General features: G+C 46.1%; 1 protein-coding gene across 2 annotated transcripts in view; it reads left to right on the top strand.

The window, feature by feature from the left end:
- The window catches only part of NSRP1 (nuclear speckle splicing regulatory protein 1), a 363,819-nt gene that overhangs the window by 333,512 nt on the left and 6,504 nt on the right, over positions 1-23,803 (top strand). For both annotated transcript variants that reach the window (XM_078680021.1, XM_078680022.1), the window contains 2 exons: positions 19,464-19,595; positions 23,302-23,509. In XM_078680021.1, coding sequence (XP_078536147.1) covers positions 19,464-19,595; positions 23,302-23,509 — 340 coding nt within the window. The remainder of the gene's footprint in view (positions 1-19,463; positions 19,596-23,301; positions 23,510-23,803) is intronic.

The following is a 23,803-nucleotide window of genomic DNA, read 5'->3' as shown; positions in this document are numbered from 1 at the left end:
AAAATACTAATGGAGAAATTCCTTGCCTCCCCTTCCCAATCTGGATACTGATATACTCCTACCTTGACAGTACATTTCTGACCATGTTCCAAGTAGTAATGAGCAATAAATAATTGTGAGTAGTCCCAAACATACGTGAGATTGTGGGTATTTATGAACTCCGTGGGGCTTGATCGACATGAAGCATCCACCCCCCCCCCCCCGCTCCATGAAGCAGATATACTTACAATCATTTGTAATTGTAAATGCATGTTTTCGCACCCCAAACGTAGATTCACACTTAGGAAACTGACGATGTGTACATGCGCAGATGACAAGTTCGGGCCAGGCCAGAATTGCATTTAAGAAACTTAGGAAATACAGTATGTTACGGATCCCGTTTTAGCTCTAGCTCTAAAACCGGAAAGCGCACAATTTCATCGCTGCTGAAAATAATGGGTCCGCCATTCTTGCAAAGAGCAAATAAATGAAATTGAAGCACAAATATATAGGTGCTCGATATGATGTCTAAAAATGAGGAAATGTTGGCAGAGACACTGAAGGGTGTACTGGTGCTCTCTTATTCTGAGTTTTTACGAACACCAGCGGACGGACCCCACGCCAGAAGATAAACATAAGGAGCAGGTAATAAACGTTTGCAGGACTGCAGGAGAGGAGAGGGCTCTTGTGTGGCGCAGTGTGCATAAAGTCAATATTCTTTCGACTCCTAATAGAAATAAGTTGCGGTTCCTGTCTGCAGAACAGGCTGTGTGATTAGAAGTTACGTTTACTTCTGGTGCAAGCTGGAGCTAAACCAGTATCGCCAAACATATTAGCATATGCACATTAAAATACAGAGAGATAGTTTTAAAACTATACAAAAGTCCCATTCGCATGTTGGATATATAGTTTCCCATCTCAACTTTCCAGCTGTTGTGCAAGTTTTAGTGACTAATGCAATGACAGCAGAACAGAAAAAACCCTTTTACAATGTGAAAGACTAAATGTAAACCACTAAATTCAAATCAAGTATAAACGGCCAAATTATGCGGCATAGAGCACAACAAAAGTCACAGTTCACTTTCAGATATGTATTTTTCCTTTAGAAGTATTGTTGCATCCCGAGTTTTAGTCTTTCTCTATCAAGGAATCAATTGCACAAATTACTGTTCTTGTTTTTAGGTCAAGCCTACTAGTCAGCACATGCACTGTCTGTTGCAAGACATATTCTGGGCTTACAAAGAGTGTAAAGGGGCTTGGAGTCCGCCCATGTCTTCCCATTGGTTCGCATTCCTGTCACTCTCATTTGCTTGCTTCTTATTCGATAGCTTACCTTGGGCAACTTGTGTCGGGTCCCAATCCAGGAACATTGTCAATTTAATTGGGTCCTACCACTGTTCAATTTTAGGGACCTGCTTTTTTAGGTCTCGCCTAGGCAGCGCGCAAGTGCTGCTCTAGGAGATGACCTTTAGAAATTGGTCAGCTCTTTTTAAGCACTCGTGCTTGTGCTGGCATCCATCTTGCTGGAGCGAGCAGCAGCGCTCACGCTAATTGAAAACAGATGGCCCGCGCGCCGCTGCTCGCTCCCGCAAGGTAGATGCCAGCACAAGCATGAGTATTGCGGAAGAATTGTCTGCTCTCACGTGTGCCATTGAATGTCTGTCTTTGGAACTTTTTTCCTTTTAGAACAAGGCGTTTTCAGTGAATTGATCCCACACTGTTTCTGCCAAAGCTCTTTCTTACGATAAGGTAGAGACTGCACAGCTTCAACATGGACGCACTATATTTTTAAACACTTTAACTCATACGGTGTGTTTCCATATCACTGCTTTTAAAAGCCCCGGTATGACCTCGAGGCCCCACACGGCCGCTGTTTTTAGGTCTCGTGACCTATCAATGCGCATGCGCATTGAGAGAAGCGAGACTATAGGGCTTTAAACAAAGTTTACCTAACTGTGGCGATTTGGTGCTGTGCCCGTGGCTTTTAGGTCAATGCGCAAGCGCATTGACCTAAAATGCGCGTGCACATCATCAAATCGCCGTCTGTTCCCTCAGCCGCACTCCTCCCACACCTTTGAAGTGAAGCTTAGCTTCACTTCAAAGGCCCCGGCTGCTTCACACCCTCATGCCGCTCTCCCCGCTCCGCCCCCTCCCGCCGTGTCGCATTTCTCCTCCCCCACTTTCACTTTGACGGCCGCAGGCCGTCTCTCGTGTTTCTCCTTGTTTTCCTACTACACTTCCCTTTCCTGCCTTTATTACAGGTACTCTTGAAGTATATCCACGGTGACACCGCCTGGAAGAATGCGGTATAAAGCGATCTGTACACTGAAAGCTTCCTTTGCAAGTAGCCATTTCCTTTTCTGTGTGTAGTAGAGAATAATAATACATACCGAGGCAGATGGAAGTCAGTGCAAAGATTTTTATTTGTGAATCACGCACATGGATATCTTGTTTTTTTATGTAGCGCTTTAGATCGCGTCCGTGCCATTTCTAAGCGCTGCAAAGGGCATGCGCTAATGTTTCATAATGTAATATTACCCGATCTAGCCACCTCTGAGTGTTGAAAGGCTGGTGGGCCGTCTATGTCCTTACACTAAGGGACTTGTGACACGGAGACCACCGCATGTCTCAGCCGCGATCGTGCAAAATCATGGAGCTAGCTATCCTACCGGCATAAATTAGCTTGAATTAGTGCAGCAGCGTAAACAAGGCTGCAACACAGCACACCGCAGCGACGGACATTAGGCGGCCTCTGCTACAAATAAAAGGGAATATGAATGCAATAAATTCGCTGAAGTGCCTGTGTGCTTCAAATAGCGCACTACCACTCCACGCGTCCTTGAAACGAGGTTCACTTACTGCAAGGGAAGACTATTAAACAGCTTTAATGGAAAGCTGCAGACACGGTGTGGTGCTGCATTAAGCTGTCTCTTGAGGAAGTAGGCCTTAAGTGCTTGTTGTTGCGCTGCGCGCTCAGTGCCCGGTCTGTCTGAGCATCCCGGCTTCATCCACCACCACATCCACCACCACCACATCCACCGCATCCACCACCACCACATTCACCATCACCACCACATCCACCAGCACATCCACCACCCCATCCACCACTACATCCATCACATCCACCACCACATCCACCACACCCACCACCACATCCACCACACCCACCACCACTACATCCACCACCGCATCCACCACCACCGCATCCACCACCACCACATCCACCACCACATCCACCGCATCCACCAGCACATCCATCACCACATCCACCACCACATCCACCACTACATCCATCACATCCACCGCCACATCCACCGCCACATCCACCACCACCACATCCACCACATCCACCACACCCACCACCACTACATCCACCACCGCATCCACCACCACCGCATCCACCACCACCGCATCCACCAGCACATCCACCATCACCACCACATCCACCACCACATCCACCATCACCTCCACCATCACCTCCACATCCACCATCACCTCCACCATCACCTCCACATCCACCATGACATCCACCGCCGCCACATCCACCACCACCACATCCACCACATGCACCACCACCGCATCCACCACCACATCCACCACCACATCCACCGCATCCACCACCACCACATCCATCACATCCACCACCACATCCACCACCACATCCACCACCACATCCACCACCACATCCAACACATCCACCACCACTTCCACCACCACATCCACCACCACCACATCCACCACCGCATCCACCACCACATCCACCATCACATCCACCACATCCACATCCACCACCACATCCACCACCACCACATCCACCACCACCACATCCACCGCATCCATCACCACCACATCCACCACCGCATCCACCACCGCATCCACCACCACATTCACCACCACATCCACTGCCACATCCACCACCACCACATCCACCACCACCACATCCACTGCATCCACCACCACTGCATCCACCACCACTGCATCCACCACCACTGCATCCACCACCACTGCATCCACCACCACATCCACCACACCTACCACATCCACCGCCACACCCACCACCACGTCCACCACCACATCCACCGCATCCATCACCACATCCACCACCACATACAACACATCCACCACCACCGCATCCACCACCACCACATCCACCACCACCACCGCATCCACCACCACCACCGCATCCACCACCACATCCACCACCGCATCCACCACCACCACATCCACCACCACCGCATCCACCACCACCACATCCACCACACCCACCACCATCACTTCCACCACCACATCCACCACCACATCCACCACCACCACATCCACCACCACATCCACCACCACCACATCCACCACCTCCACCACATCCACCACCACATCCACCACCCCCACATCCACCACCTCCACCACATCCACCACCACCACATCCACATCCACCACCACCCCCACATCCACCCCCACATCCACCCCCACATCCACCCCCACATCCACCCCATCACCACCACATCCACCATCACTACCACCACATCCACCACCACCACCATATCCCCCAGATCCACCACCACATCTATATGTGTGTGTGTGTGTGTGTGTGTGTGTGTGGCTTTGTGTGTGTGTAGGTGCAAATGCAATGTTCTTGGATTTTCGTCACAATAAAATACACTGAACATAATCTTCACAAAAGTTATTTACAAACGTTTAAGCTATTGCCATTATAAATTACAATACATTTTATTTAAGTAATTATTTACAAAATTAAAAGCCATTGTTATTTGTAATATCAATACATCTAAGTCACGTAAATACAACACACATTGCATTACAAATGCTATAGGTGTCACATTTGCGAAAGTTAAAACTATTGACATTGTAACTGACAAAGCTATTAATTTTGCTATTTTCAAAACCAACACATAAATAAAAAAAATCAAACTTTCCTAATGCGAGACCTATTGCATTTCCAATGCTTGTTATTGAATAGGTCCCACGCCATTTCTGCCTAAGCTCTCACCTACTGTAAGTTAAAGATCGCACAGCTTCAACATGGCAGCGCTATATTTTTAAACACTTTATGGGAGAGCCACCCAGTCCATCCTTATCAACAGAAGAACCCTGTGTCTGGGACTGTGTGTCTGTTTATCGCTATCAGCAGGCTGCCTGCTGTGTAGAGGGACTGTTGCTGCTCGTCTCTATCAGCAGAACTAAGAGCTTCAGTGTGTACACACCCTCCTCCACTTCTGTCAAGAGCAGCCTTAAGTGTTAGTCAGTAGGTACCTCCGGGCTCTGCCCTGCCCATGAGCCCTGCTCCTTACACGCTTCTTTGTCTTCAATACATGTCTGTGTTTTATGTGATCAGGTCAACATGTTTCAGCCTATGTGTTGAAATTAAACAGGCATTCGTCAGGACCAAAGTGATTAGTGTTGCGTGCGAAACCCGGCGGTATGGGCGCGCTAAGGCCCATCCTAACCTGGGTTGCTTGTGTGAAAAAATGTAAAAATTACACGGTTTCTAAGATTCCGACAATTAGAGTGGAACCGAGTTTATTGGGGGGCGCTACAGTTCTAAGCACCATGGGTCTCGGGGGGGAGGGTGGATAGCGATGTGGCACACCGCTTTCTTTGCTAAGCACCCGTTATAGCACCTGCACAACCCCTTCGCCGGACCCCGAAGAACCTTTTAATTGTCGACCTGATCACTGCACTTAAGGATAATCTCGGACTTATAATCCTGGTCCTCTATCCTCTCACTGTTTTTACTCTGTCCAATTGGCAAAACTAATAAAACATTTTTTTGACCTAATTGTGACATTTTAACCTTTCATTTTCACAAACCAAGAACCAGCTCCGCAGTAACTCTGGTGTCGCAGCACACTGGGGTGGCATTCGGTCACTCCCGGTGGGGCCCTATGATGAAGCATGTCACCAACTAGTGGTGAGTGAGGGCCTTCCTCAATAACCTAACAAGGTTTCATTTATAACTACCATAGATTGTGTACCGTTTTCACTTGCTGACAGACTAACCTTTTTAGGTTTCGCGTCAGCGAAATACCTATTGCTGCCCACCTAGCTCGGAAGGGACCACAGACCGGGGCACGAGCGCCGATTGCACCTCGTGGACGCGCATGCCCCGCCTCCCGAGCCGTGCACATCTCTGGTAGTCAGCCATGCCTCTCATTCGCGCGCACACCAGCTGCCCATACACGCACCAGCCACCCCCAGACACGCACACACGCACCAGCTGCCCACACACGCACCAGCCGCCCCCAGCCCCGCACACACGCACCAGCTGCCCACACACGCACCAGCCGCCCCCAGCCCCGCACACACGCACCAGCTGCCCACACACGCACCAGCCGCCCTGGCCGCGCACACACGCACCAGTCGCCCGAGCCTGTGCACGAGCCCCCAAGGCACCAAGTCCCACTTACCGGGTGTCATCTCCTCCGCCTCCATTGACGTGGCTCACCACTTTTCTGCCGCCACCGCCGGGCTCCCCCTCCGGCATGGGAGCCCCCTCCGGCATGGGAGCCCCCTCCGGCATGGGAGCCCCGAGTCACCACTTCCATCTCGGCGAATCACTTCGTGCACGAGCTTATGGCGGAAGTCCCGCCCCACAGCAAGCATGACGCTGCCGGACTTCCGGATTTCGCGCCAGATCGGGCCGGTGGCTTGCCAGGAACTCAAGCGATTTCCAGGTACTTGTTTTAGTGAATGTTGTCCGGGGCCTCCTTTTGCGACTGCTGTTTGGGGGGTGAGCCGCGTGTGTTTTGCAGACACCTTGGATAATGTATGAGCTGTATATTAGTATTGGTTCATCAAAGCACCTGAAATGCTTTGAAAATAGTAATACTTTTTTTCCTAGAGATGATACTTGTTTCGCTGCACTGAGCAGGAACGTTTCGTTCCTCATAGCCAAACTTTCAAATGGGGTGCGGGTCAGGAAGACTTGTTCCTTGAAAGTATTACTTCCTATTCAAGTGATAGGCGATAACTGTGAGCAATCAGAGGCTTGCGGGACCTCGTAGGGAGCACTCCACCAAAGCTTAAAAAGTCTGTAGCTTTTCATGTTTCACCATTGATTTATTTTTTGTGCTTGTACCTATGCGCGTATGTCTAGGGGTCCCCAATTACCACACTAACCAAGGCGTATGCAGTGGCAAACATGAAAAACTGCCATGAAGAGAAAAGAATAAAATAACATGGAGCTGTGCTGAACATGAATGAACATTTATAATGGCTAATGCTCGTCTGTCTGTTATACCGCGGTGTTGGCTGGAGTCTCAATTAAAAAGATGACACCATATCCTCTGGGTTCTGTAAATGTTGCGTTTTTGATTCTATGATTCATGGTGGTTCAGTTTGTCCCAGTCCTATATGCTCTCACTTTCTGTTTAATATTTTTAACTATACCCAGTATGCACTCTGATATATTTCCTCTTCTTTCTAAGACAATACTTGCTGTATGCAAGAAAATCGTTGATAATCCCCCTAAGTATTGTAAAAATTGCAATGCCTTTTATTTATGTTTTCAGAACCTGCAAACATTGTTCACTCACTGCTTGCAGGTTTTCAGAACACATCAATAGAAGGCATTGCCATTTACAATGCCAATAGTTCAAACTCTCACAAATGCGAAACCTATCGCATTGCAAATGCTTGTTGTCTTGCAGTCACTCTAATGGTGACGCTCCTTTGTTGTTTCTGTATGTTTAACCCAGGGGAATAGGAGCATCTCTTTCCCTTCCCTTGCGCTCTTGTTGTTCCAAGTGCTAATTAGTCCCTCCACTATTTATGTTAGGGCTATGGCCCTGGCAGAGAGCTATTTTATGAAAAGGTCTATAACGCTGTTAAGGACATTGATAATGAAGATAATAATACCGGGCCAAGGGCTCCGGGCGAGGGCAGGAGTGGTTCAGCCGGGCACCTGCAGCCCTTACAGTCACCGGGCAGGGATGACTGTTAAGAGGGCTGTGCTCCCGGACTCAGGCAGCTGGAAGCATAGCCAATAGGTCTTGCCTTTGGGACCTTTTAAGTATTTAGTTATGCAGCACAATATCCTTGGTGCAACAACTTCAACTCTTGCATGGCTAAACACTTATAAGGTTCCAAAGGCGAGACCTATTGGCTATGCCAATGCTAGTTTTTAATCTTAAGCACTCCATGAGAGTTCATATGTTTTCCAGCTGTCATTCCTAGTGTGCTTTACTTCTTGCTATTGTTTCACTCACACCTGTGTACTTCTTCTGTGCCTGCTCTACGTTGCTCTCTAGCCCATTGCTTCTCCTCCCCATCCCCTGTGTTGCAATTCCCACCCGTGTATTTCTATCGCACCTGTTGCCTCTCCTACCCACATTGTGGTTCTCCTTATTGGTTGTTTGCCCTTGTGCTTCTTCCCCGCAGCTCCACGTTCCTCACATGCACTTTGCCTCTCCTCCCACTCCTCCTCCATGTTGCTTTCTGTACCCATGCCCTCCTTCTTTCTCACCTGTTGCATTTCCTACCCATCCTGCCCTTCATGTTGCTTCCTCCCACCCATGTGTATGCACTGTGTAATACACCAGAAGATAAGCTTAGCTTGACAACTAAAAAGCATTGACCAACATATAATGTAGCTGTAATGCATTCTACTATAACAAATGCACCAAATGTACCTATGTTTGTATAAGACACAAGAAACTTAAAAAACCCAATAAAGTGTGTTTTTATTTATTTTTGCTTCCTCCCACCCCCTATTGTGTTGTCCTTCCCACCCCACCATGTTGATCCCCTCACCCCACGGTGTTGCCCCCCCAACTCTAATGTTCCCTGTGAGAAGTTGGCCTGGCATATGCTGTCCTCTAGTTATAGTGGGCACCTTACACCAGTCCAAACGACCCTTATTGATGATTAGGTTAAATACAACCTTTATTGAAAGCTATCCTAGTAGTAGCTTTGGAGAGCCACCTGCAGGCTAAGTCTCAAAGGAATGTGAAGCAGCTTGGTTTACCAGATTATACCCTCCTGAATGACCAAATGAAAAGAGAACCACACAAGGTGTATATAAAATATATGTATGTATTATTAAAACACTCTCTACTTACCTCTTTATGAGATTAGAGACCAAGGCACACAATAATACAGTACTAGAACAACAGTAAATAGCACAATACACAGCTGGCTCCAGGGGGAGACCGAACCATATACTAAGAAAGTGGAATAACAACCACGGCTTGACTAGACACAGTGCCTAGAGCACATAGAATCATCGCTGGGACCCCAAGGAACCACCCAAGTAGAGAAAAAAATGTAATGAGCAAATAGGCACCAAAACAACTAACATCTGGTGTAGCGACCTCAAGATATGATTTTTCAAAATTGTTAATGTTTCTAGTGCCAGAAAGCACAAAGCGTCAACCATGATTATCTTGTGTTGCTAGACTGACGAAGACAAAAGTTAACGCTGACCACGATGGAGTGCGGGTTGGATGCACAGGCCAGGTTAGTCCTGGTGGAAAGTTTACCTCCTGACTTAGTTGTTTGTCTGGAAAAAATTCTCATCAACAAGGTTGTCGGCAGGTCGACTGCCAGATATATCCTAAATGGGGCTCATCAGCAGCCAGCTGAAGCACAGGACCTCAGTGGGAGCCTCAGCTCCAGTGGGAAGTTCGAGGCTCTCAACTTCAAAGATAGAAAAACTCAGAGTGGGCAAAGTCAAGATTCAGGAAGATGTCATTCTCGTCGGATTGCTGCTTGGTGTTGGCCCTGGTGTAGTCCTCTATGTTCAAACTTCGAAACTTTTCTGAAAGTTAGGCTCCTTTCACCAGGGCAAACCAGCAAGTTTAGTCCAACCAGCAGTTTGCCGTTGGTGGCGGTCTGGTGGTAGCCTCTGGTTCTTTTACAGACAGTTTCGGGAAAGTATTTGAGGACCTTTTGGGCATCACTTGGGGGTTAGGACTCAGCCTCCCAGAAGCCACCAGCAGGGTCCAGGGCAAACAGAGTAGGAACTGGTCGGCTGGGTTCAGCAGAGATTTGGGCTTCTTGCAGCTTTTGTCTTTCTGGAGCTAAACGGGAGGCTAACCAACCAGTCCCTGGAGTCCACTCTTCTGTCCTGGGCTCAAGCGGGGAATAGGTCCAGCCTTTGGAGTTTCTCTTCACAGGTTCAACAGCAGGTGCAGTCCTTCTTCTGTCTTCCACAGGTCCAGGCGTGTTTAAAGCAGGTAGCCAGAGTGACCCTTTTATGGCTGGTACTAGCCTGCAGGTGAGGGAAACTCCCTGGCCAAAAGTCCCCAGTGGCAACCCTGCCCAGTTTGGCATAATTTCTTGGGGGTTTGGACCTAATCAATCACACATTGCCCTATCTGCCATAATCCAACATGACAGAAACTTGCTTCCCCAGGTCAGAGCTCTGGGCACACCCTTGAAGTGTGTCTAGGGAAATGAGAGACTCCCAGTGTAAACCAGTCTGGAACTGGTTTTCTCCCCTAGGGAATTGGGGCCAATCTTGCTACCTGGGGAGTGGCTGGGGCAGGGCTAAGTGTGCGTTATATTTGCCTGTGACAGAGATGCCCCTTTGAAGCTTGTGCAGTCAGTGGGCACATCCCCCAGGTCATCCTGTGAGGCAGAGTTCACACCTATTCTCAGCCAAGGTCTTTTTGTTCCCTTTCCTGGAAACCATTTACACCTCCCAGCATGGTGCCAGTTAGGGATTAACTCTGAAAAGGCAGGAAAATACTAACTTTCTAATAAAGTATTTTCAAAGTAGTAATTCAAAATACGACTTTACTGGCGCATTGAATTTTAAATTGCTAATACTTTGAGTCCTTGAACCATGGAGCTAGCTATTCCCAAATGAAGTTATGCATTATACAATGTTATAATGTAACCCAGTGCGTTTCGATGGGAGAGTCAGCCTTGCCACATTGAAAAACGACTTTGGCGCCTGCAGACATGCTTCACATTGTCATTTTCGTGGTGGAACAATGGGTGCTGCAGCCCACTAGTGACATTTTACTTACAGGCCCTGGGTACACAAGAGTACCATATGCTAGGGACTTATAGGTAAGTTAAAGATGCCAATCAGGCATTTTGATAAAGCGCTAGCAAGCCGTGAGGGAAACGGCGTCTGTACCCTGCTCCTCACCTTGACACCCTGCCGTGAGGGAAACCGCTCCTACTACCACCGCCAGTCACCCGGTGCCTCACGCAGCTGGGAAACCACAACTCCCAGCTGCCCCGGGGCTCACAGGACTGACCCTCTTCAAGCGCCAGGAGGTGCCTTATTTGCAGGAGCGCCGTAGCGCTCGTGGGGCATTTTGATAAAGCGCTAGCAAGCCGTGAGGGAAACGGCGTCTGTACCCTGCTCCTCACCTTGACACCCTGTCGTGAGGGAAATGGCTCCTACTACCACCGCCAGTCACCCGGTGCCTCACGCAGCTGGGAAACCACAACTACCAGCTGCCCTGGGGCTCACAGGACTGACGCTCTTCACGCGCCAGGAGGTGCCTTATTTGCAGGAGCGCCGTAGCGCTCGTGGGGCATTTTGATAAAGCGCTAGCATGCCGTGAGGGAAACGGCGTCTGTACCCTGCTCCTCACCTTGACACCCTGCCATGAGGGAAACGGCTCCTACTACCACCGCCAGTCACCCGGTGCCTCACGCAGATGGGAAACCACAACTCCCAGCTGCCCCGGGGCTCACAGGACTGACGCTCTTCACGCGCCAGGAGGTGCCTTATTTGCAGGAGCGCCGTAGCGCTCGTGGGGCATTTTGATAAAGCGCTAGCAAGCCGTGAGGGAAACGGCGTCTGTACCCTGCTCCTCACCTTGACACCCTGCCGTGAGGGAAACGGCTCCTACTACCACCGCCAGTCACCCGGTGCCTCACGCAGCTGGGAAACCACACTCCCAGCTGCCCCGGGGCTCACAGGACTGACGCTCTTCACGCGCCAGGAGGCGCCTTATTTGCAGGAGCACCTCTCGCCACCGCGAGTCGCGCGCGGGAGCGACCGGGAGAAGCCCTGGACAAGGGCGGGACAGTCTGCGACAGTCCGAGACAGGACGAGGCTGGGCTGGGCAGAGGATCCTGGTCAGTTGCCCCAAGAACAGTGAGGACATGCAGAACTGTTAATTGGACTTGGTAACAGAGATTAGTCTCCCATTACCTTACCTCATTTACTACTTGGGCTTTATTAGTGTACATTTTTCCTTTTTACTGTATGGCAATTTATTTAGGATTGCTTCTTTGATCCCTATGTGTTAGGGTTATTGTCATTTCATAATTGTGCTTTTCGGATTTTTATAAATTTTTAATTCAGGTATATTCTTTTGTTCCTGGGAAGGGCCACCTCTGATTTTTCAAAATGTCTAAAACCAATGAAGGGAATATCCGACCCGTTGTAGCCACTCTTGACAACTATCTGGTCAAAGTGGTGGACAAAATTAACAAGGAATGCCGACAATCTCTAGGAGGAGGGAGTTCTCCAGACCCTCTCTCTATTCCTACTCAGACATCTTTTTCTCTATCTATACATCTATGGATGATGGCTGTGTTATAAGTTCCCCAGATCCGTCTACCACGCCTGCACTCCTTGATCCTGAGTCCACCCCGGCAGTGAATGAGACCCTTAACGACTCTGTGGTATCTTGTTCACCAGCCCCAAAAGTGCAGGAGGGTCCTTAGGTCTGGAAGAAATGCTAGCAGGCCTGTTTCGTCCAAACGGGGGGGCAATCGTAAAAACAAGAAAAACATCGAATTAACTCCCAAAGGGTCCATCAATGACTCTGACACTGCTTCAAATAATTCCTATCTGAAATTAGCACCTGAGCAGCTAGACATGTTGGTCGGTATTATTGATGACAGGTTTGTTAAAATTATACAACCCCTACTTGACAAACTTGATATTGTTTCTGGGGAATTGAAACGGCTAGGAGGCCTTGTGCAATCCCATCCTGGTTTTAATAATTGTATGGTATCTGTAGAAACGGCTCAGGGTAGTACCTGTGAGCCGCTGAAGCCGCTTAATGGGGGTCCAAGCACCGATACAGTAGTGGTTTCTAACCCTGTGCCCCCAATTATACCCTCAACTTCGACCACAGGGAATCCACCGAGAACTATTGTAGCTAAGAAAAAGCGGTATGGCTATTCACAGCCTAATCTACCACCTGACTGCGCACCATATGTGGTAGTCCTGACCAATGTCCCTCCAGTAAGGGAGGAGGGTCCCGAAGGTATCCACGAAACACATGAAACGTTAAAAAACAAAACCGTGGCCTGGCTTAACAGAGAATGTGATTTTCCAGTCGCCATGGCAGACCAGATCCTGGCAACCACCAGAACCAACTGGATAGGTACTTCACACAAGAATATTTTGGGTGATTGTGTTTTTGTTAATTTTAATAGTCCCCGTCTTGCTTCCACTGCTTTGATTAGAGCCACCTCTCGCCCACCTAACAACCAGGGTATTTCACTCCGACCCCTGGCCTATTTTTATAGACATCACACTGGCCAGCCTAAAAATGATCATGGGTGGGGCAGAGCGAAAGGTCCCAGTATGGTTAATATGCCGGGTGGGTCTCAATGTTTAAGTGGGCTGGACTCTAACGATTGACTTGATTCTGGTTTGGCGCCCTGCCTAGCCGGTGAGGATTCTGTCTTTCTAAGAGTGGAAGCCATAGTAACGATTTCGGGGTCTGTACATAAAGAAATCCTGCCCAATGCCGAGTGTATGATAGCCAGTTTTGAGGGTGAAGCGGGGGAACGTAACTAGGTCTTGCCGGAAGAGGATTGTGTGAGCATTATTAACCCGTCCATAACTAATTTACGGGGTGTCCAACATATCAATGTGGCAACTGGATTCTCTAGTTGCCATATTGCTAGCTGGAATATCGCGGGTTTAGTGTCCAAATCTGATTGTTTGGGGTGGTCAGATTTTTTGGCACTCTTTGAAATCATCTGTTTCCAGGAAACGTGGTGTAAAGATTTTAAAGGTTATAATGGTTTTGTTTCTTATCAATTACCTGCTGTGGTATCCATCTCTGGAAGAGCTAAGGGCGGGCTCCTGGTCTTGATTTCTGTCAAGACCCCTTTTATTGTAAAAAACATGTATTGGTTGGGGCACACGCCCAGATTTTATGGCTCTCCCAGAAGAAGGGTAGAAATATTGTTTTGATTAATTTTTATAATAACATCTTTGACAGTTCCAGGGTCCTGGTGGTTAATGCTTTAGCGAGCGCCCTCGATGAAATCACAACAGGTTCTAATGTTGCTTTTGAATTGATTTTGGCTGGGGATTTTAACATGTCTGTTTGCCCACTTTCTAACGTTAATACATGTGGGGTGGTCAATTGCTTTGGGGATGGAGATCTCCATTTCCATCATAACCAATACGGGGAGTCTCCAAACAATCTCCTAGCATCATATGACGTGGATATTTTGGTCAATGAGAAAAATGATCAAGGTGAGACAATCCCCACTTTTACAGGACGGGGGCAAACACTGTGATTGATTTTATTTGTACTTCCTCTAGCCTTGTGCCCTGGATTTCGCCCCCTAAAGTCGTTCATATCCTTCTCAGCGACCATAACTGCTTAATTATTGAGGCCTTTCTCTGGAAAGAGAATAGTTCATCTAGTACGGGGCTTATTAATAATATCGAACCCCATAGACCTAATGGGACTAGACTTAGATGGAAAGGGGATAAAGCAGAATTGACGTCTGATCTTAATATAAAAAGCTGCTTACCTGAAATCATTAAGATCCTTGAGGATGTTGACGTCACTGCCGAAATCATTCGGCATTTTATTCGAATTAACTTAGTCATTGGTTGCAAGCTTACTATCCCTGTTAAGCGCAAAGCAGACCGCCTAAAGGGGTGGTTTGATCAAGCATGTACCTCTGCGCTAAAAGAGCTTAAAAGGGCATTGGTAGCCAAACCCAGAGATAAGAGCCTGGTTTTTAAAGTTAGAGCTAGCTATAGGGTTACCTTAAACAGAAGGAAACTGGAACTTCAACAGGAGGCCTGGCATAACCTGGCCCAGGCAGCCAAAACCAACAATTGTACCCTGTTTTAGGCCACAGTGAACAGTCCGTTCCTTAAAGATGAGAAGGTCCCCGAACTAACATCAAAGGTTAACAGGGAAACATGGGTCTCTCATTTTTCTACTATCTTTGATAAGGACAAAGTTATGGGTCTTGAAGAGGATTGTTGGCCCATCGTCCCTTTGGACATCACTGTTACTGAAGTTTTAGATAGTATTAGGGCTAGTAAAGGGGGGAAGGCACAGGGCCCGGACGGGTGCCTATTGATATTTACAAATTAGTTCCAGAACTATGGGGCCCTATTTTAGCTAAAAAAAATTAACGCAGCAGTTTGTAATGAGGTGCCTCCTACCTGGGAAGAATCGATCATTATTCCTATTTACAAAAAAGGAGACCGGGGTGATGTGAAGAATTACCGCCCGATCTCCCTGCTAGATTCTTCGGTAAAAGTTATGAGTAGGGTGCTTCTGGTTAGGCTGGAGGAATGGGTTGACGCCAATGGCATTCTGGCAGAATGTCAATTTGGATTTAGAAAGGGGCGGGGGACGATCGAACAGTGTCTAAACCTTGAACTGTTGATCGGAAAGTATACGCAGGCCAAGCCGGGCACTATCTATCTCTGCTTTGCAGATTTGAGTAGTGCTTTTGATTTGGTGGACCATGCAATTCTTTGGGCTAAGCTGATTGAAATGGGGGCACCGGAAGGTATTGTGTATTTCTTAGCCCGCCTCTACACCAAATTACGTACTTGTGTACGATACGGTACCCATGGTGAGTGTACAACCAAGTTTAGGATTGGGCGGGGTATTACACAAGGGTGTGTTCTTGCCCCCTAGCTCTTTACCATTTTTATTAATGAAGTGGATTCTGTCCTAAAAACCATTGCAGCAGATGCCCCTAAAGTTAATGATGCCAGCGTCCCGGTATTACTTTACGCGGATGACGCCGTTTTATTGTCTCGCACCCCGATAGGCCTCCAAAGCCTGATAGATGGGTTTTCACAGTTTATAAAAGGGAGAAAGCTTGTGATTAACAAATCCCAGACCTATATCATGGAATGTGGGCTGGGGCGTAATAGAAAGTCATCCTCTTATTTTATTGATGGACATAAGGTTAAAAAAATAGATAACTTTTCATACCTTTGTATCACATTTTCTAACAATAATAGCTGGAGTAGCGAGCATAAAAATGTGAGAGCCAAGATGGCGAAGAGTGCTTACGGAGTGTTTACATTGGCCACAAAACTAGGGGATAGGCGGGTTAGAGACATGCTTAAAATATTTCAGTCTAGATGTCTCTCTACCGCTCTGTATGGCGCTGGGGTATGGGGCTTTGCCCCTGCCGGTAGCTTACAAGTGGAGGAGAACGTCTTTTTAAAAAGACTCTTGTGTCTACCTAATTCTGCCTCTAATGAACTAGTACATAGAGAACTCGGTATCCAACATCTTACCGACTTGATTCTCCTTAGACCCCTTATGTTATGGCGATCAATCTGGATTAAAGAAGAAACATCTTTATGTAGAGCCATCATTAAGGACTGCCTCTCTATGGATAATCATTTGAAAATCCCATGGATTAAATATAATTTAGATAGTTTCCAGGCGATCTATGGCCTCGATATTAAATTAGATAACTGCGGGTCCTCTGATTTATCTAAATCCGAAATGAAGAAGTCCTTTTTGAATCTTCTTTCTGAGAGGCGGCTTAGTAATAGTGGCAACCTATCCACCTGTGTGTCATATAATGGTTTGAATGAATTTGTGGGCTACCAACCATATTTGGCCCAAGTGACTAGAACATCACACTGGTTTGTATTAACAAGATTAAGGATTGGGATTGTCCACAATCTGGTGGCTTTCCCTTCCCAGAATAAGCATCCGGTTGGACCATGTCCATGTGACAACACTCTATGCACTTTCTTCTGTTGTGTCAAATGTATAGGTCTTTGAGAATTGTTTATTTAAAACCTATTTTTGTGAAGTTTGGAGTCAGGACTGTAAACGACTCCATGAAACTGCTTTTTAATTTGCATCATCCTGATGTCTGTTTTTTTACGGCTACCTTCCTCCTTAAAGCAATCAATGCTAGGAAAAGTATGAGTTTTTAAACTATTTATTAACCCCTTGCCTGTATTTTGTGTTCTATTTTTAACTCTGGATACTGTCTTAAATGTTTTTTAATGTGCTTTTATGGACATTGTCCTTTGTTCCGAATATAAGCCTTATGAAATGAAATGCCAATCAGGCATTTGACAATTTGACATGTTTTTATGGGTAAGAGCACACACAGAGTGCTGGACGGCACGCCCCAGCAATCTGAGTCCATACACCAGCAATAAAATGCATGTCAAAAGGGCATTCCATACAGTATGCACATGTTGTGTAGTCTTATGCGCCAAATAATACCAAAGTTCCTAACTAGAAGTAAGATTTCACACAGGGCCCTCCCCCTACCCTCCCCCCCCCCCAGCGCCTTGAGACCCCCACAGGTTAGTAGCGCGCTTCACAAATCCCTAATTGATTGATTGATTTCCTACCCTAACTCCAAAGCACGGACCATATATTACATCTGCAAACTCCGATCAGAAAACCTGTAAAGAATATAACCAAGGAGACAATATCTGCATGCTTTATTGACTTCTTAGACGCATTTAATTCAATCTGGATAACATACAAAATAAAAACTCATGCCTCAATAAGCTGTTATGCAAACCGGGGATGTCAAACAGGACTGGTGTGACTCTACCCCCAACCCTGTGCAATCTTAATGTTAATGATTTGGCAGAACCGCTAGAGAAGGCCCAAGCTCGGACATAAAATATCATTTTTATTACCTACATATTCAATAGCATCAGAAAAGTTATCATGTTCATGCTTCATTGCATGCAAGAGAACTGCAAAACATGGGTCGTGCAGGTAAACCTAAAACAGACCAAGATTGTCATCTTCCAGATAACAATTGAAGAACAAGTACAATTTACAAAACTTACACAGTGGTGCTGAGATAGGTCGCAACACAGATTACTCCTAACTAAAGCCTAGAGTAATTGTATTCCTTAGTTTTAAACTTCTAACAAAATATTTTAAGAAAAATCACTAAGTTCTTCATATCTTATCGACAAATGACTAACATACTTCACTCAATCGACTAATGCTAAAATCTTTTTTATGGTCATAGTTCTTTTTATTGCAATTTTGCACATATTTTATGCTGTACGTGTTAGACGTGAGAACCATTAATGCATCATGGGATGCTATATTCAGAAACAGTTTCATACATTGTGGCAATGGTCCCGGTCCGCATATTACTTTCAGTTGTAACTTGTAACAAAACAAAAAATCTCTCCCTCCCTAGGAAAAACATAAAAAAAAAATATATTTTTTAAAATTAAAAGAGTGATGGCGGAAGGTACTCATTCAGAACTTCTGAGGCTAGGTAATGTCTACAAGTGTGCGTATTTTGGGGGAGCATTGCGGTTGGGGGTGGCCTCAGTGTGTTTCAGTTGTTGTGAGAGAGACCTGTTAGAATTGGAAGAGTTGTAGCGCCTGTGTTCTTGATGGGCACTCCAGCAGCGGTAGACCCTTCGAAAGGTAGCTGGTTAGAGACCTCCTCATGTATCTAAAATCTTTTAATCGTGTTATCTCTGCATTCTTATGTTCGGGTGTCATGGTTGGTGCCTAACAGCAACAAAAGAGTATGTAGAAGGGACTGATATCCCACAAAGACAAATGAGCATTGAAACACTGAATCGGCAGTTCAGCACAGTTTTTTGCACAGAAACTGTCCCAAGTCACAGGTGCAGAACAGAACTGGCAGGATTACTCCTCTTTTTATATCCGGAAATTAATCTGTAAATACTAGTGCCATGTCGACTCTACCAGAAGACTGAAAATCAAATGGCCAATCATCCAAATTAATTGGTGGATCAGTATCCAACAGAATTCTGACATTGACAATCTTGGGAGGGGGCAGGTTTACTCATCAAATTAGAACAGGCCCTAAGGAACAGAAATCAAGCAGAGCTGTAAGAACGATTTAATTTCTATAAGTTCCCTTCCTCTAGCTATGGAAAACTGTTGAGGGGCAAAGGGTGGAACTAGGGTTCAATCCTGCGATGCCCAGGGGGGTCGCATGGTGTATGATACCACTTCCATTATCCATAACGTTTTAGTGAATTGATGTTCACGGCTTGTAAACTGCCAAACCCACTTTGAGAAAACAGTGCACGTCAGAAAAATTCTGATGCAAGCAGTATGGCACCAATGTATGTTTTCTTTTACGTGGATTTCACTTCCCTCTGAGGCACCCTTCCTGTCCTTTTCTAATAAGTCCTCTAATTGGTTATGCTCTTGAGGGAGGTACCCTGCATCCTTATTCCTGTGATACCCTCTCCTATCCATTTTATCTTTTTTAACTGATGTCTGTGTCTGCCCTGTATCGAAGGTCCATTCACCACATTGGCTTGTGCTTTACAGACGAAACTGGAGATGCAGAAGGCGTTGGAGCAAGATGCCACAGTTTACGAGTACGACAGTGTTTATGATGATATTCAAAAGAAAAAAGAGGAGACCAGCACTGCCCAGATGATGGCTGGTAAAGAGAAAAAGGTACTCCACCCTCCACATTTTAGAACTTTTTAGCTGCAGAAAGTGAGACATGCCTTAGGATTGCAGGAGATGCTTCAGATCAGGATGAGAGCACATGGGCATCGGTTTAAGTGACATCCCATACAGAAAGAGAATTACTGTAAGTAAAGGTGAATTCTGTAATAGCCAGGGGGGACGTATGACACAACCACGCATGCCATTACAACACAAGTCATTACTATTCTTATACTTATACCACGCATACCATTACAACAACAAAAATATATATATATGTATATGTATGTATGTATATATCAAGATTCCAACCACTGTGTAGATTAGGGATCCTTGGTTCTGATGAATTGCCACAAGATCAATAGTGACTTATTTTGACAAGAAACATATTGAAGCACTGAGCTATCTAAGATCATTGTCTCCTCTGATAGCCAACCCCATTTTAATTAGACAAGTGTACTCACGTATTAAACTCCCTTGTGGACCACTTAGTCTATTGTAATATGCACTTTTTACATACACACACGATTTACATCAATCTACACCAACAGCCCCACACATCACATATGGCATAAAGTTTAAAAGATCTCCGGCAAAGAGCCTCATTGCAGGTGCCCGTCTGGCATTACAGCGCCGGCCAACATGGATCATGCCATATGATGAAGCATAACACCCTTCTGGGTGTGTGAGGGCTCTTGCTCCTGAGTAATCAGACTCCCCTGGCTGATTCCTCAGTGTATAACCAGCCTTATATTTTGTATCTTCATCTTTCTACTACAGGAACTGCATACCCTTGTTGTGATGTTGAATTCTGTGATAGCCAGGGGTGTCGTATGATGGAATCACGCATACCTTTACCACACATCCATTACCATGCATATGCCTTTACCAAGCATGCCTTTCCCACGCAAGTCATTACTACACTTATGTCTTTACTACTCACACCTTCACAACAACAAAAAATTTATATATATATATTTATTACCTTACTGACCTCAACCCCAAAACGTAACCAACCCTCAACCGTAAAAGTACCCTTGCCATCCAAATACCCTTACCCAGCCTAAAAATACTCTTGCCACCCAAATGCCTTTACCCATCCTAAACCCTATAAATTCACTTGCCATTCAATTACCCTTACCCACCCAAAAAATACCCTTACTCACCCTAAACCCTAAACATACCCTTAGCTCCCAAATACCCTCACCCTCCCCAAACCCTAAAAATACCCTTTCCATCTAAATACCCATACCCACCCTAAACCCTAAAAATACCCTTGCCACCCAAATACCCTCACCTACCGTGCACCCTAAAAATATCCTTGCCACCCAAATATCCTCACCCACCCTAAACCCTGGAAATGCCCTTGCCACCTTAATACCCTCACCCAGCCTAAATCCTAAAAATACCCTTTGTACCCAAATACACTCACCTATCGTAAACCCTAAAAATACCCTTGCCACCCACACACCCTTACCCATCCTAAACCCTAAAAATACCCTTACCGCCCAAATACCCTCACCCACCAGGAACCGTAAAAGCACCCTTACCGCCCAATATCCCTACCCACCCATAAACCCTAAAAATACCCTTACCCCAATACCCTTACCCGCCCCTAAACGCTAAAAACACTTGTACCACCCTAAACCTTTCCCAACCCGTAAACCCTTAAAAAACCTTTACCCTAATTTCTAATTTGTATATATTTTATATATATCCTTAAAATAAAGCTGCTTAATTTACCTGAAATATACTTATGTTTTTGTTGTAAAGGCATGCGTGGTAAAAATGTGTTTGATAAAGGCATGCGTGGTAAAGGCATATGCTTGGTAATGGATGCTTGATAAAGTTATTGCATGGTAATGACGCCGTTGTAAAGGTTGTTTCCCAACCAGAGGTGCTGCTGGTTAGGATAGAACCGCATGCGCACATGTACCGGGGTACCCAGACCTGAAACAGACAAGTCTTGCAGCTGATGAGAAGTGAGGTGTATTCAGGCTCCAGCTTGCACGGCTCCTTTCCTATCCTAGGCGGTTGCAGTACCATTAAGAAACATTAGCAGATGCGTTAGTAGGTTCTGACACTAGAATGACAATGGGTGCTGTAGGTCAAATGAAAAGTGCATTGAGTGTGTTGTGTGGGTCCAACACCCTAATAAGAGACCATACTGTAGAAGAGGAAAAACACACCCTAGGAAAGAAATGTGGAGTCCATTTTTGGCTTTGCAGTAATGTTACTAGTCAACAATAAAAATACACTGGGAGAAACGTGTGTGTTCTAGTCCTGGTAAAGGCAGGGATGCAGCAGATAATGAACAAGGCTCCCAAGTATTAGCTGTTTGTACCCACTCGTAGTACTGTGTGCACTGCAGGGCAGAGTTGAGGTGAATTGGTGGAGCTGTGTATCCATGTAACGCTGGCACAGTCTCAAGGGGGCATTCCGTCATTTGCATGTGCCACATGTAAATGACAAAACACTTGGCTCTGTGCCTGTGCCATATAACATATGCAGGCACAGAGGCAAAGGAGCTGCCAGGGGCTCACTGATTCTGCCTCACATTGAGGTGGTGAACAATCAGGGCACTCCTCAAGGGTGCCCTTTGAAAGCTGAGAAACGGGATCCTATGGAAAGCGCAGACATCCCTTTGCAGGAGTCGCTCACCACACTCACCTGCAGGAAGATTTCTGTCCCCGTTTCCGATGTAGGTCGGGTGTTGCCTGCACAGTGATAGGCGGATCACTGGCTTCAATCAGCCGTCAGTCTTTCACTAATGCGCTGCCGCCAGGGAAGCCGCGAGTCCTCAGCTGCGCTGGGCGCAGCGCATTCAATGTGATAGGACCCATGAATCCAATGTGAGCTGCGGCGCAATCCAGGGCAGTGCGGCCGATCCGCATGATGGGCTGTGGGGCGCTCAGATGTCCATTTTTCGATATTCACTTGACTGTCAATAAGCTGTGGAAATCTGCTGTCACTGTTCGCTTGGGTTTGATCGAAGGCAGGTGGTGAATGAGAAAGGCATCTTCTCTTTAAATAACAAACATGAGAATGAAACACACATATTTATGTTACAAAAACGAAACTCTCGTCCACCTTTTCTGTATATGTCCGGCCCTGATAATTCAGAGACGACTTCTATTGAAACCCATTCTTAACGCATTAAACATCCGTTCTTGCAGACAGGCAGTTACAAGCTGGCTCGGAGGCTCCTCCATAATCCTGGCTTGCCGCAGAGTTAAATTCATGGCAGAAGCAAGAAAACGCTTAGAACTAACTGCACAGGTGGTTCACCCAGTTGGCGGACTATTAGGGACACCCTAACTTTTAGATCTTCACACATCTGTCCCCAACAAAATAGAGGCTGAGAGACAATAATTTTAGTATTTTAATAAATTATGCACTGTTATTTTATTAGGAGAATTTTGTAACAATTTTAATTAATTATGCAAATAAAACTCTTTGATATTTATGTTCACTGAAAAGCAGATGGTTAAAATGAAGTTATGGTTAGCTTTATAACATTTCAACGTACTTTAAAATAAGCTGAGAATGAGAAATTCATTGGGAAAAAAACTACAGTTGAAGTGGAGTTATGGTGAGGACTACAATCGTTAGCACAACTAGTAATGTTTTATCTCTGAGACAATGCTTGTGCGTCTCAGCAGTGATGGTGTTTCAGGTTCTTCTACTCTGTGCATTTGTTTGCCTCTCTCAGCCAAAGTACATCCAGAGCCTGATGCAGGCCGTGGAAGTGAGAAAGAAGGAGCAAGAAAAGCGCATGGAGAAGAAGATCCAGAAGGAGCGTGAGGCGGAAGGAGCAGAGTTTGAGGACAAGGAGGCCTTTGTCACTTCCACCTACAAGAAAAAGCTGGAGGAGCGGGCGCAGCAAGAGGACCAAGAAAAGAGGGAGGCCGCAATTGAGGGTGAGCCCAGTTGCTTCACCTGGAAAGACACTAAGAATTGCCACCTACGATTATCATAAAATGAAGCACACTTAATATTGCTCCAACTTTTCAGCTTAATCCACACTTCCAAATTTTCTGAAAATTTGAGGGGTAGAGGGTATGCAAGGGAATGAGCGGTGCAGGCTACGTTTCTTTATGTTTGTTTTCTACATAGGCTGGGCAAGGTCTTTGTCATTGCCATATTCATAAGTGGACCTCTGTCGTATACAAACAGCACTGAAAAGGCATGGTAATGTTTTGGCATGTCATCCA

Source organism: Lissotriton helveticus, chromosome 3_1 (genome assembly GCF_964261635.1).
Source record: "Lissotriton helveticus chromosome 3_1, aLisHel1.1, whole genome shotgun sequence".
NCBI classification, from domain to species: domain Eukaryota; kingdom Metazoa; phylum Chordata; class Amphibia; order Caudata; family Salamandridae; genus Lissotriton; species Lissotriton helveticus.
Note: the sequence above shows the minus strand (reverse complement) of the source record. Positions and strands in the feature narration are given on the sequence as shown.